The sequence below is a fragment of the Triturus cristatus genome, chromosome 8 (genome assembly GCF_964204655.1).
Source record: "Triturus cristatus chromosome 8, aTriCri1.1, whole genome shotgun sequence".
In the NCBI taxonomy this organism is placed as follows: domain Eukaryota; kingdom Metazoa; phylum Chordata; class Amphibia; order Caudata; family Salamandridae; genus Triturus; species Triturus cristatus.
In genome coordinates this window covers 350755209-350769547 of record NC_140591.1, presented here as the reverse complement: position 1 = coordinate 350769547, position 14339 = coordinate 350755209, and the positions used below count along the sequence as shown (strand labels likewise).

The following is a 14339-nucleotide window of genomic DNA, read 5'->3' as shown; positions in this document are numbered from 1 at the left end:
TTCAACCATTGACTGACTTCCCTATGAGTTACAGCATGCTCACAAGGAGCACATTCACACTGAAGGTAGTTCCTTTCAGTGCCTCGTGCACCATGGTAATGTGTACTTTTTTAAACCAGAATATTTTGCCTTTAGCCATTGTTTTTTTTTTAAACTTAATGAGGGCCCAACAGCTTCCCCAACAATAAAGTTTTGCAAAGACCATGCCAAAAAAATAATTGCCAGAAGGCTGGCAGTCAACCTCAGACCTATTAGCTTTGTCAATGCTTGTTTATCTTACTTGAGTTATCTTGCATGTCACTTGAGGCCCTGTTGTTTAGCTGCCAATGTGTAGGTATCTGCAGCATGAAACTGCCACATACTATAAGTATCAAACTGCAGCAACTCCTTAACTTGCAGCTGAAATAATAAAATGCATGTTATCAGTGGATTCTCTAAAAGAGCATGGAGCTTCCCAGCATTAATATAGCTACAAAAACTACAATATTTCTTACTCACCCAACTTGCTTTCGGTAAAGGGATGAAAAGACCCAATTCTCAATTATCTGTTTTATGAATGGTTCTCGTTGCATCTAAGATATTTTCACTTCGAGCTTTGATCACAGTTGAAATATCAAATCACTGTTTACAAATGTTGAGATAGGATTTTCACATGGCTTGGAGGGAACATATTAATACCATTCTGCGATGGTCCAGGAGAGAAGCACGTTCGAATAGGGAAACCATTATGTAACTCTAGTGCACTGCTGAATATTACATTCTGGTCTGATAGATGCTGGCTACAAGGTTGCCCATTTCACTCACAGCATGAAGAAATGTCATTTTACTGATGGAATTGCGGTTTTAGACATATGACGAGAGAGTCAAACCTCAGCTGAACTCAAAACAGGTACAACAGAAAAAAACAGGGAACAGCGGATGTTTCTCCTACAGAAACAGGCAGAAATAACCATTTGTTCCAAGGAGCAGATGTTTGAATCATGCTTATATTTACAGAACCAGTAATCAGGCTTAATCGCACGAGTTACTAAGTATTTCTCATTGATTATAGCAGGTATGTCGGGGTATGCATGTCCCTATGTGGTTTTATATTGTGCAATCATTAATATTATCAGAGTCTTATATAGCGCTCAGCTAGACATACAGGGTTTAAACTTTCCTGGCACGTTTGCAACAGGTCTGGTCTGGTAAAGCCCCACTGATTCATAAAATCCGGGTCTTCAACTGTTTTCAAAAGATGGTCGAAGAGGTGCAGCTTCTCACCGGTTCAGATAGGGCATTTCACAGCTTGGAACCCTGATATGCGAAAGATCAGCCTCCCATGCATGTCCGTCTAACTCTAGGAACTGTGCACAAGGACTGGCCACTTGAACTTGAGGAACTAGCCAGCTGATAAGAACTCACCAGTTCTTGAAGGTATCGGGGACCAACACCTGCAGTGCTTAATTTGAGGCGGTGCTTTCCGGTGCTGAGCATCAGCACTTAATAGGTTTTCGATGCTCTGCATCGGCACCTAATTGTCAACACCACACTTAGGGAAGCCTGCCACAAGCTGGCGCTGCTCATGTAATTTAGAGATGAGCAGTATAACAGCTGTTTAGGAAAACAAAATACATTTAAAAAATTGCTAATACCTGCCTCCCCAGCCATTCCTTTAGCTTTGGGGACCTGGAATAATCTAAGCTGTCGCATTTACAAATGAGAGAGATGGTTAGTAGTTGCTTTGGCAGTGATGACAGGGGCAATGGGCAGTGCAAGCTGCAGCGGCCTCCTGGTCAGAGGCTAGAGCCCTGGCACTTCATATTTCACAAATCAAACACTGAAGGCCTGACCTTGCTCTGTGCACATAGCACAACGCTTTAAATTGAATCTGCTTCTCCCCCATTAGCAAGGGAAGCTCCCGGGGGAGAGTAGATGTTGATGTCCCCTTAGGGAGTCTGCAAATTTGCAGCTGAGTTCCGGACTACTTGCAACCGTGTGATGGAGGTTTTACCCACCCCTAGATAGAGGATGATGCCGTAGTCCAGCCTCGACAAAACAAGTGCCTGGATAACCGTCCTTTGGCCTGAGAATGGAAGTAACCAGACAATTTTCCGAGCTACAAAGCAAGAAGGCACAGTACAATATGGGGGCACTTCCTGGAGATAGGAGACGAGAGACTGAACCTGGATGGGGGAAGAGTAGAGGGCAGGGAATGAGAGTGGACCAATTACTTTATTTCTAGCGCCCACGAGAAATAATCATGGGCTTGACATCTGGGTAAAAGTTAGCACTAATATCAAAATTACACTCCTGCTGGGTCAGCTATTCACTGCACGAAAAGGAATGCTTGCCGCTGCCTACTAGGGGGGTAGTTACAGCGCTGGCTTGGCTACAGCTCAGAAAAGTGGAATGTCGATTTCCTGAAAGTGTCACGGTGACCTTTCACACAACGAGGCGTGGAGAGTAATGCACGTGGCAGTGCCTGTGCAGGCATGAAATGTGAATACATGAGCAGCTTCTGCTAACATCCTGACCACACAAGCGCAACTGAGATGTTATAGCGTCAAAATTTCTATAATAAAAAATATGGAATCGTATAAAAGGGTAGCTAGATATGTGCATTAATTAAGAAAAAAACAGCAAAGCAGCAAACTATTAAATTGTGCACGGTTTGTCATTGTATGACACATTTTCCTACTCACCGACATTAATTTAAAAAAACCGGACAAATTATAATAACGGGTTCCCTTGCATGGGTTTGTCACAGTGGACCGCTAGGTGGCAGTGCACCACTGGTTTCCCTTGACATCTTTTCTGTCCAGTGCGTTGTGTAGTACAGTATGTGAAAGAAGACAGATTTAAGTAAACCAATAGTTAATATTCATAATTGAGACTACGAAAATGGTGCATTTATGGCTGTTTTATAGAAAGCAGCACACTGACCTTGAGGTAAGACTCTTCACATACATGCGTGTTATATACTTTTTTTAAATGCCGCATTCAAAGAAGCTGATCGACCAGCTTTATGACAATGATTATACAAGGCAGTAGTTAATTGCCCTGCATTGAAATAAAAGGGCTCAGGTTTGTATTGTAAATGGAAGATGTTGAACTTGGTAAATAACGTTAGTGGCATGCGATATTTAATTTATGAAGGAAGCAGATGGGCGGTATGCAAACTCTGCCACCTGTTGTCTCACTCACCAGCCTTGTTCACCTTTATTGCCACTGCTCTACAGAGCTCTAAGTCCAGGTGTCCTAGAGGTCTCTCTCTCTCTCTCTTTCTTTCTCTCTCTCTCTCTCTCTCTCGCGATCTCTTTCCTTGTGCTCTGTCTCTTTCTTTCTTTCTCTCGCTATTCCTTCCTCTCCTGCACTGTCTCACTCTCTCTCTCCACTCCTTTTTCCCTTCCTCTGTCACCAAATGTTTCTTTCTCTATCGTATTCTCTCTTTCATTGATATACTCTTTTCCTCTGTTTTTCTTTCTCTTCTTCTCTCCTTGATTCTTCTCCCTCCTCACGACTGGGCTGGGAGGTAAAGTCAGCCCTGAAAAAATGGCCAATCACCTACCCCATATGGCGCCGGGAGAATCCGAACTTTGGTAATTTTCCATTGTAGTTGCTAGAAGTCTAATGTTTGCTTGCAGTAGAGAAAAGAAACGTGTGAAATACATAGTGCGGTAGGGGTTGGCTACTAACTCGAAGTAATCTGGTTATGCAGTAGTACGTTATTTATGCAATTATGAAAAAACCTTTGCTGACCCCTCAGATTGCTTTCATGACTCTATGAGATAAAGATATTTTAGCTCGCCTCCCCAGCCCTGAAAGCAGACCAGTGAACTCCAACCAACTGGGGGTTTACCTGTATACCTTGTGACCAGTCCTGGCATTTCACTACCTCTGTCACTCTCTAACACTCCTATTTAGCCCCTCTCTCTATTACTATGTATCTCCCTCTCAAATATGCATTCCTTTTCTCTCTGTCTTTCTCTATCTCCTTTGCTTCACTTCTTCTCCCCATCCCTTCCACTCTCTCGCATTCTATCTCTCTATTACTCTTAACTCCTTTCTTTGTCTAAAACCCAACGCGTTGTACACGTGTCATATGCAGTACCTTTTTCCACAGTTCAGGCATGGAGATTTCATCTCAACAATTTCCAAAGAGAACTCAAAACTCTTTTTCCAAACTTTAATGTGTAGCACACATAGCACCACTATAATACCACCGAATCTGTCGCTAGTCTCAATACTGCACATTGTGTTTAAAATAATAACAATCATGTGTCTTGCCATACCTGTCTGTAAACAGCAGACAGCACAATGTGACAACACATACATTTTGCATACGTTTTTAAGATAAAGGTTCTAAGAAATTCTGTTAATGGGCCGCAATGCAAAATTATGATAGTGAAACATTAATTTTGCACTATTTCTTCTTACCACACAAGTAAACAAACTCATCACTTGCTGGCACGATGGCTCAGCTGGTGTGATCTGCAGATCATACATTGGAATCCCAGCAGTTGCTCTTCCACCCTCCTAAGGTCCATAAACTAACAGTAACACCTGTTACTTAAAGGACTTAGCAAGTGTAGTATTAAGAGGTATGTACGAAAAAGGTTTTATTTGTCTGCAACTTAGTCCCATCATTTGCTTTCGAAAAGTGAAGAAAATGAGTGGCAGTGGTTTGTACAAGCTACAGAATCTGACCATTAAAAGAAACATTTGAAAACTCTCACTTAGTGCTCCAATAACATTGTTACTAAATTCAGTGTAACTTTACTTCATACATAATTGTGTACATGTTTCCCCTTCATTTCTCCTTCGCCAATTCCTTATCAAAAACCGAACAACAAACCACCAGAAAAATACACAATGTTTTATTAAATCTGGCAACGTTTAATTAATATTAAAAAAAATATACATGCAAAGACCCAAAGTGTATCTTAGGAGCCTGCTGCTGATAAACGCGTTTGTGAATTGCCTTCAAAATAACTCAACTCCCTGTGAGTAAAAGTGCAAAAATAGCACAGTCCTTTCTATTTATGCTTATTGTATATGAATATTCCCATTTAAGATATTTTGGGGCAAGTTCGCATAGCCTTTTACATGTCATTGAAGTAGTACTACCGGAGTACTACAACACACATTCATAGATGCCCTTGTGCATTGCCCCGCCAGCCTTCTCAATTCCAACATGCAATCAGCAACTGCCACAGTATATGCCATGCAGGACTTTTACTGCCTCGTTCTCGAAAATGCCTTTCCAAAAAGACTGAAACTTACTCAAGTACTCTTCTTCCTACTTTTTAATACATTTCTGACTTTTTAAGAATCCCTGGAGTTCTTCTGGGAATCTATGACTGATGCACATTTCCACAAGAACTCAAATGCATAAACACCAGGCAATAGGGAATTTGTATTACGCTGGCGCAGCCTTGCATGGCTACCGACTATTGGCCTATGGGTTAATTACAGGTTTGTTTCCACTTTTCTAAAATGTTTACGCTCAAGCTGCCGATATGTCGCCTCAAGTGCCAAATATCCACCACACACGTGCTTGTTGGAGGTGAACATGCAATGCACGATCTTCTATCGAGTTAACTTTTTCCAACACTGTTTTCCGTCCGACTTTGTAACTGGCTGTTGACATCTGTTTTTCGCAACAACTTAAATGGGGAAGGAAAGTCCTCATTTTAAAGTGAAAATACATATGCAGAAAACTGTACCATCTTCCCGTAAAGAATGTAGTATTCGTTAGAATAGAAGGAAACTCACCAAAGAAGAATTAAACCGCTTCACAAACCTCAAAGTTTTGCACATACCAAAAAATAATCTAGTGATTTACATATAAAGAAAATGTTTTGGGAAAATGCAAAATCTACCATTTCTGTGTCTGCGAAATGTTTTTTTCCTCTTCTAAAACTGTATTTCGTCAAACTCAGATGCACAAGGAAGTTAGAGAATTGGGTTTTTGTAGTACAATGTTAAGTGACCTACTAGTTAGCAACATCTAGCCTTGTACTAGAGTGCCACCGGAGAAGGTTCAGTCGTCCCCGAAGGTACTCTGCCTGACGCCAGGCCAAAGCCCTTCCACAACAGTCCATAAAAGGGGACTGTTCCATCAGGCCTCAGTACCCAACCACATCTGTAGGCCCAACCAGAGCCAGGGTCAGGCATGTGTTCACAACTACCAGAGTAAACATGGGTACGCAACTGCACTCGTGGGCCCCACCCAGAGACATATTAGTAGTATACAAAACAGTATAAATAACGATATATACAAATGCGTCTAAAGGCCATATACAGGATCACATTGGCGCTATACAAATTTACCTAAATTTCAAGTCACTAGGACATAGATTCAACTCAACTCAGCCTATAACTAAGGGTCTGATTGCGACATTGGTGGTCTGGGAGCAGGCCCCCACTCCAGCGCCCCACTCCCAGACTGCTAACGCCGACCACTGCCTGCCCGACTGCCAAATAACGAGTCCCCTCTTTGTCTGGTGGGAGGTGCAGTGGTCCCATTGTGGAATCTATTGAAAAGGCACTGCAATGGGAGCACCTAAAGCCATTCCTGGACGGCATGGACTGTGCAGTCCATGCCCTGCAGGAAAGGGGCTGCATGCAGACAGGAGGGCCCAACATGTGCCCCCCTGCATGCATCCCCGTGCATAGGGGCAACAGGGGCCCCCTTTGTTTCCACTCCGCCAGCCTTTTCATAGCGGGCTCATTGCCATGAAAGGCTGGCGGTGGGGAAACTCGTAATATGCTTGGCAGTGCTGCTGCATTTTGCTTCCTCAGACCGCCAACAAGGTCTGACCACCGTACTCGTAATACAGCAGTCGGACCGCTGGTGTAGCTGTCCCTGGCCATCACCGCACCTCCACCACAGGTTTGACGGTCTAATGGACCGCTGATCTCGTTATCAAGCCCTTGGACATGAGATTACATCTCTTGGTACAACTTTTGAACTCCCTACTGGGGTGTTGGTGGGCTGGGCTTTACAAATACATCACACACCCATAAACTTGTGGACCCGTAGTTGTATCAACCCATACTTTGAAAAGCGGTTCACTAGTTTTGATGATGTTCATGTGATCTATAGTAATCTGTTAGGGTGGGTTGGGAGTGCCTGCCCCGAGGGCGTCCAGGTTTTGCATACTACCAGCATGGATTATATTCGAACCAGCTACCTAAATTTGACAAACTCTAAACATATTCCAAGAGGCTGAACCGCGACTAGAGGAATCCGTAAAACCTCTGCAAGCTGGTGAGGTAGCTCAGTGTGTTCAGACCCAGTAGGAAAGATCATGCTGCAAACTGTAAGTCACAGCAGGTCTTTTGTAGCCTCTCGGGCTACCTAGGAAAGTGTTTTTGGGATTGATAATAATGCATCAATTATTAAAGCTCCAAGTGCGCCTTTTAGTGAGACCTTATCACGTAAGCAATACATTGTGCTGTCATAAAATGTTGAATCATTACCAGTTATCTAAATAGCAATTCATATATTACCCAATACAACACATAAGCAGAAGCAAACGGCTAGTAATGCTAACCCGATCTTACAGTTGCATTAAAATACATTTGAAATAGAAATTAAAAATATACTCTTTTATATACATAAATGTACATTAAACAAATAAGCATGGCATGATACTTCGTTACATTCACAAAATAATATTATTGAACCCAAACAATGTGCATTAGTTCACACCAGGTTCCTTGTACCACGCCATACAAGTGACAGCTCCCGCTTTGCATCTTTTTCATATATGGCTGCCTTGCATTTAATTGTTTAATAGTACTGTTTCCCCGTCATTAAGTTTATCTGTGTTTCGGAGCTACAGCCTTCCGGAGTGCACCCTCTGTCCATTATTAAAGCAATAAAAACGACTGCGTTTTTACCATATGCCTCTATATTCATACACTAAAACTACTTTCAGCTGATCAGCACCTACTCCAAAAATAGACGCCACTGACACGAGAAATCCCAAATCAATGTGTACGATTAAGCAAAAGCTATTAGGATTGCCCTGCAGCCCGCCTCAAAAAAGAAAAAAAATGCCATTGCTCAGTCAAATGTGTGACCAAAACGTTTCATGCGAGAGTTACAATATCAAAATCAAATACACAAAATGTTGCAGAGGAAAAACTCGATTTTTAAGACAGATTTAATGTGACAACGAATTGGCGGTAAACAGCACAGAAACGACTCGGTTCGCTAATAAATAGCGCAGTGACGGCAGTCCTACCTCTGACTTGTAAAGCAGCAACAAGTTGCAGCAGAAGCAGCATAATTGTTAGTCCCGAGGGGCGCGATGCAGCAGCTTTTAGGCAACTGAGTTTTGGTGGGGCAACTGGACGTCTCCTGGGCAGTTCCGTTTCCAGCCAGCCCCAGCTCTGCCTCCTTGCGCTGAGAGCGTGCTGCTGCGGCTGCCTCGCGCAGGGCGGCGGGCTGCTGCGTAGCTAAGCAGACCTCGCTGTAGCAACGCACGGGCTCCGAGCACTTGGAGCTTTCATTGGCTGCTGGGCGAGTGGGCAACTGGGGTTCGAAGACACAATGAAAAGTGATGCTTGTTCACGGGATGTCCAGCGCATCTTCAGTGAAATGGGCAGGGTGTAACCTTTGCAGCGGTCGCTGGAGACAATTTTGAAATAAATTACTTTCTTGATAATTTCATTTCTAGGGCAGCTTAAAAAAAAAGAGAGAAAGTTTGAATTTGTCCTTTTTTTTTAAATTTCAGACGTCAACATAGCTTGGGGAGGTGTCGCCCAGTACCGGGGTTTCAGCCAACACCAGAAAGCATGATGGGACTTGTAGGACATCTTAGTGATGAAAGCAGTCACAGAATGCGTATTGATGTTGGCTCATATCAGGAATGACTGAATATGGCACTCATACGATCAGTTCAGTTGATAATTGTGTTTGAAATACTCCAAATAGCATATAATTCCCTAAGAGTTTGACACCACAGAAAATCATAGGGCCTAATTAGATCAGCAATGAAAGTGGTAATTAAAGACATTGTCAAGGGTAGTACGCGTATATATAAGTGCAATTGCAATTATAATGGTCAATATCACGAAACAAGTGAACTGGAGTTATTTCACGTGTATTTTGTAGTAAGGTGAGTGCTTGGTGCAAACGCACACTCCACCATATTATGAAAGGGCAGCAGGAATATGTTGCAAGAATATTTGTGCATTGTTGTTGTTTGGCAGTTTATTTTAGTAGGTGTTAGAAATGGAGTGGTATGCATCATGTCCAAATAGGGTCCCTTCCTTCTAGTCAGAGTAAGAGAGTTACACACCCAAGATAACCCCTGCTCACCTCCGTGGTTGCTTGGTACAAGCGGTCAGGCAGTGGCGGCTCCTTGAGGGAGTGCTGCCGGGCGATGGATAGGGGAGGGGCAGGGTGGGGGTTAGTAACCTCCGGCATACGGCCAAACGGAAGGAAGTAAATAAATAAATAAAACGAATTACACTGCGCGTGCTGCATTGCAGCGCTGCAATGCAGCACGCGCAATGTAATTCGATTTATTTACTTATTTACTTACTTACCTCCGTTCGGCCGTATGCCGAAATTTACTACCTCCCACCCTGACCCTCCCCCGCCCCGCCACAGAGCTTTCAGCACTCCCTCGAGGAGCCGCCACTGCAGTCAGGCATATCTCAGAGGCAATGTGTAAAGTATTTGTACATAACACACACGGCAACACAATGAAAATGGACACCACACAAGTTTAGAAAAATAAACAATCTTTATCTAAACCAAACAAGCCCAAAACGACAAAAATCCAACATCCATAACTCATTTATCGCTTTTTAAAGGTTCAAGCAATTCTGTCTATAGAACTCCAAGGATGCGTTGATTCTAGCACAATGTACCTCTCATGCACCAAAATCCATAAGGAAAAACAGCCACAGAGGAGGGAAGCATTAGAAACACAGCGATGAGTCGGTTCCTGAGTCCCCGAGGAAGCGATGTGTCGGTTCTGCTGCACGCAGGCTAAGTGTTTTGTCAGTTCTGAACTTTAAGGGGAAGCGAGGCATCAAAGTCAGAAGACGGTTCTGGTCTGCGGGTGATGCAGTGGAAAACATGATGTACAGGTGCGATGCGTGTAAATCCGGATGCCCTGGAGGTCGATGCAGCGGCAGCAAACAGGCGCTGCTTTGATTCTTTGAGTTGCGGACTGGTGATGCTTCGATTTTTTGAGCCGCACAGCATAGCCTGCGTTGGAGTCAGTGCGCTGGAATCGGGCTGCTGTGGTTCCATGGGCCGCGAACAAGCGCTGCATCAATTTCTTCGGTCGCATGGTGGCGGTGCATGGACATTTCTCATGCACTGCGGTGCTGAGTTGGAAAACCAGGTGCTGGAAGGGCGATGTGTTGATTTTGCAGTTTATGGCAGTAGGAACCACCTCCAAGGGCTGGGAACTGGATTTGGCACCACTTGGCAGGTCAGAACTCCCAGCAGTAGAGTTCAGGGATGCTGCAGGTGAAGTCTTTGTTGGCCTGAGACTTCCGCAAGAAGACTGAAGACGGCTGAAATGCCAGAAACCGGTCCTAGGAAGCTTGTTTCCGGTCCAGGGAAGGCATGGCTTGGCAGTTCGGGCTGGAATGTTCCCATGAGGCACAGGGTCAGACTGATTTGAATATGGCCATTTCTGAACTGGGGTGGCAGAGTGGGCTAAAGAACGGTGATGGATCAAACCCAGATCTGTTGACTGGGTGTGAGTGTTTGATTGGTTCTGATGCTCCGTCCATCACCACCCCCTTTTGTACCGCTTTGTTCGCCACAAGTTGGCAGGGTATGCTTAGACGTGAGTCCCTTGCTCACTTTGCCACTGGATTCAAGCAAGCCTGGCTGAAGACGGCTGAAATGCCAGAAACCGGTCCTAGGAAGCTTGTTTCTGGTCCAGGGAAGGCATGGCTTGGCAGTTCGGGCTGGACTGTTTCCATGAGGCACAGGGTCAGACTGATTTGCATATGGCCATGTCTGAACTGGGGTGGCAGAGTGGGCTAAAGAACGGTGATGGATCAAACCCAGATCTGTTGACTGGGTGTGAGTGTTTGATTGGTTCTGATGCTCCGTCCATCACCACCCCCTTTTGACCTGAGACTTCCAACAGGAGGCAAGCACACTCAAGTCCTTGGAGAACCTTGGAAAATCAGGATTCAAAAGAAAAGTCCAGTTCTTTCACTGCCCACAGACAAAAATAGCAGCTGCAGGCCAACCCAGCAAAGCAACAAACAGCAAAGTGGCAGTACTGCCCTTACAGCTCTTCAGATCTTCTTCTTGGCATAGTCCTCAATCCAGAATTGTTCTAAATTCTGGGGTTTTAGGTCCACTACTTATACCCCTTTTGGTCTTTGAATTTGGTATACTTCAAAGGATAGTCTTTGTAGTGCACACATTGTGCCTTGCCCTGTTTTGGCCCCAGACCCACTCCGGAGGGTAGGGGGGGGTTGTGGAGATGGCATTGTGAGAGGCTAGGCACAGCCTTACTCTGGTGTCAGTGACAACTCCTCCCAACACTCTAGCTCAGGAAGGCACATCAGCCTGGTGGTGGGCATCAGGATATGCAGGGCAGAACTCAACCACTTTGTGTGACTGTCTAGAGTGAACGTACAAACAACCCAGCTGTCAGTCTAAACCAAACGTTTATTCCACAGGCAGGCAGAGGCACAGGATCATAAAGCAAGAAAATGCCCTCTTTCTAAAAGTGGCATTTTCAAACACACAATTTAAAAATCACGTTTCCTAAAAGGTGTCTTTTACATTCTGAGCTCAGAGAGCACAAACTCCAAATCTCTAGTTTTTCTCAATTGAAAGTTACACTTGTAAAGTGTTACAAGGTAGCTCCAACAATAACCTATGGGAGTGCTAGTTCTTGCAATAGTATAAAACGAACTTGGTAGCATTTTCACTATCGGGACATGTAAAACACACAAGTGTGGTTGCCATACATGTAGTAAAAGGGAACATTTGGGCCTGGCAAGTGCGTGCACTTGTCAGGTCAACATGGCAGTTGAAAACTGCACTGGCAGACACTGCAATAGCAGGTCTGAGACAAGTTTACATGGCTACTCAAGTATGTGGTAAAACCAGTGCTGCAAGCCCACCAATAGCATTTCATTTACAGGCCCTGAGCACACACAGTGCACCTTACCAGGGACTTACTGGTAAATAAAATATGCCAATCATGAATGACCAATCATACTCACAATTTCCACAAGGAGCGCTTGCACTTTAGCACTGATCAGCAGTGGTAAAGTGCCCGAGTACACAAACCAGCAAAAACAAAGTCCAGCATGCCATCAAAAATACAGGGGGTAGAGGCTAAAAGACAGAGGAAACCACGCTCTGCTGTCTTTTACCCAGGTTTGTACTATAGAAATACCATATACATACATTCATAATGTCTAAGAATGTATTGGATTTTCTTGTATCATATCTTAAACTGTCAAACCTGTTTTTTTTCTTTCCTCCTTAATTTTTCAAGAAAGAGGCAAGGTGAAAATGGTATTGGAGGAGATGTGAAGTGATTATGGTGCTGTGGAGGCTGCCGATAGCTCTTGTGGCCAGTAATGGATGCCAGGTTGATGGGTATCCTCCTTCACTACTTCAAGGTGTCTTGCTGATCTGCTTTATTTCTTTGTTAAGTAGAGGCATTGCATTCTCATTCATTAGTACAGCGTCTTCATCAGCGCAGCCTTCATCCATTTGGCCTAAATTTCCTATTTTTCACCACTTGTCTGCTCCATGCAAACCAAATGTATTTCAGGTCACGTAACTGAAATCCTCAAGCTAGAAATACGGAATATGCTAATGAGACCGTGACATTTTGATATCTATTTACTGCATCTGTGAACCTTCTGATTCTGGCAAATTTGTCAGAATGTATAGTGGTACTGCCACTTGTATGAACGGGTACTGTCAGTAATTTAGCTAGCAACAGTTAAAAATTAATTTGTTACAACCACATCAATCTTATTACAACACAGCACAGCAACCATCACATGCACAAGCCTTCTCAGTGGCCTTCCTGGCATACCTCTACCAGTGCATTGGGAAGGTCTGCTGCAGTATGTAGCACTACTCACTTGAGGAAGCTTTGCAATGTTTTTCACAAACTCTCTGTGATTGACTCCCACATAAACTCGACTAAATAACTGATATATTACAAATCTGTTTACTTTCCTCAAAGCGATGCTTCACCATACTTTCACTAAGTTTGTTTATATCTTGTCTCTGAAAAACACTTCCTTATATTCAATTGTTGAGCCACAATTTGGTATTTCATCATCAAAATCAGCAATTTTGAGTGAAATTTCTGCATAGCAGAAAAGCTTAAATTCTGTCTGCTTTGAACTCTCGGTACTAAAGTAAAATACTTGACCCAGTTCCAACCTCCATTGTTCCATAAATACATGATCAGAGAAAGAGGTGGTGTAGATGTACATATCACCAGCTACATTTCAAAGACTTAATATCATATGTGATGTAAGTTGATGGAAATTTGATACAAAAAAATTATATGGTCAGAATAAGAGTTGATGAATGTATGCGTCTTAGACCTGACATCCTTGGCATGGTGTCCCCCAACGTTTTTTCCTTCAGACCTCCTGTTGTTGCTGACTTTGTTTTTGCTGGTTTTAGGACTCAGCACACTTTACCCCTGCTAACCAGTGCTAAAGTGGTTGTGCTCTTTCGCTAAAACATAATAACATTGCCTTAGACCCAATTGACATATACAAAATACTTGTTAGTCTCTAGTAAATTGACACCACATGTGTCCAGTGCCTGTAAATTAAAAGCTAGTAGTGCACCTGTAGCACTTGTTCTGCCCCCACTTAAGTAGCACTTTAAACATTTCTCAGGCCTGCCATTGCAGAGCCCGTGTAGGCAGTTTAAACTGCCATATTGACCTGGCAAAATAAACCTTTTGCCAGGCACAAACGTTCCTTTTTAAAAGCACTTTCCCATAATGGGTTAGGCTACTGCCCTCACCCAGACTTGGGGAATATGAGCATGGTGGTGGCAGAATACTAGACTGATGAACAGTAGAAAGTCAGGACTGTTTCCTGTGTCATTGGAGTGGATCCTAGTTCTGTTACCTGTATTCACACCTCGCCTGACCTACATGTGAGACATGTAGTGCTGTGAAGTGCACATGTGTTAGTGTGTGCTAAAGGCTGCATGTATGTGTGCATGTGAGAGTACATAACATAGAAGCCTTTTGGTTCCATTTTGGGAAGTCCAGGGCCTAAAAAGTCTTAAAATGTGGGTTGGATTGGAGACATTCCATGTGCTAGTGGGGAGAGCTACAATGGGAGGAAAGCCAAACGTC

At 43.6% G+C, this 14339-nt stretch overlaps 1 protein-coding gene across 1 annotated transcript in view; it reads right to left on the bottom strand.

Annotated features, from left to right (window-relative positions):
- The window catches only part of RXFP2 (relaxin family peptide receptor 2), a 1146426-nt gene extending 1137888 nt beyond the window's left edge, over positions 1–8538 (bottom strand). Inside the window, exon 1 of the mRNA XM_085621667.1 lies at positions 8238–8538. Within this exon, the coding sequence (XP_085477793.1) occupies positions 8238–8280 (43 nt within the window). The 5' untranslated portion in view covers positions 8281–8538. The remainder of the gene's footprint in view (positions 1–8237) is intronic.
- Between the last annotated feature and the right edge of the window lie 5801 nt (positions 8539–14339).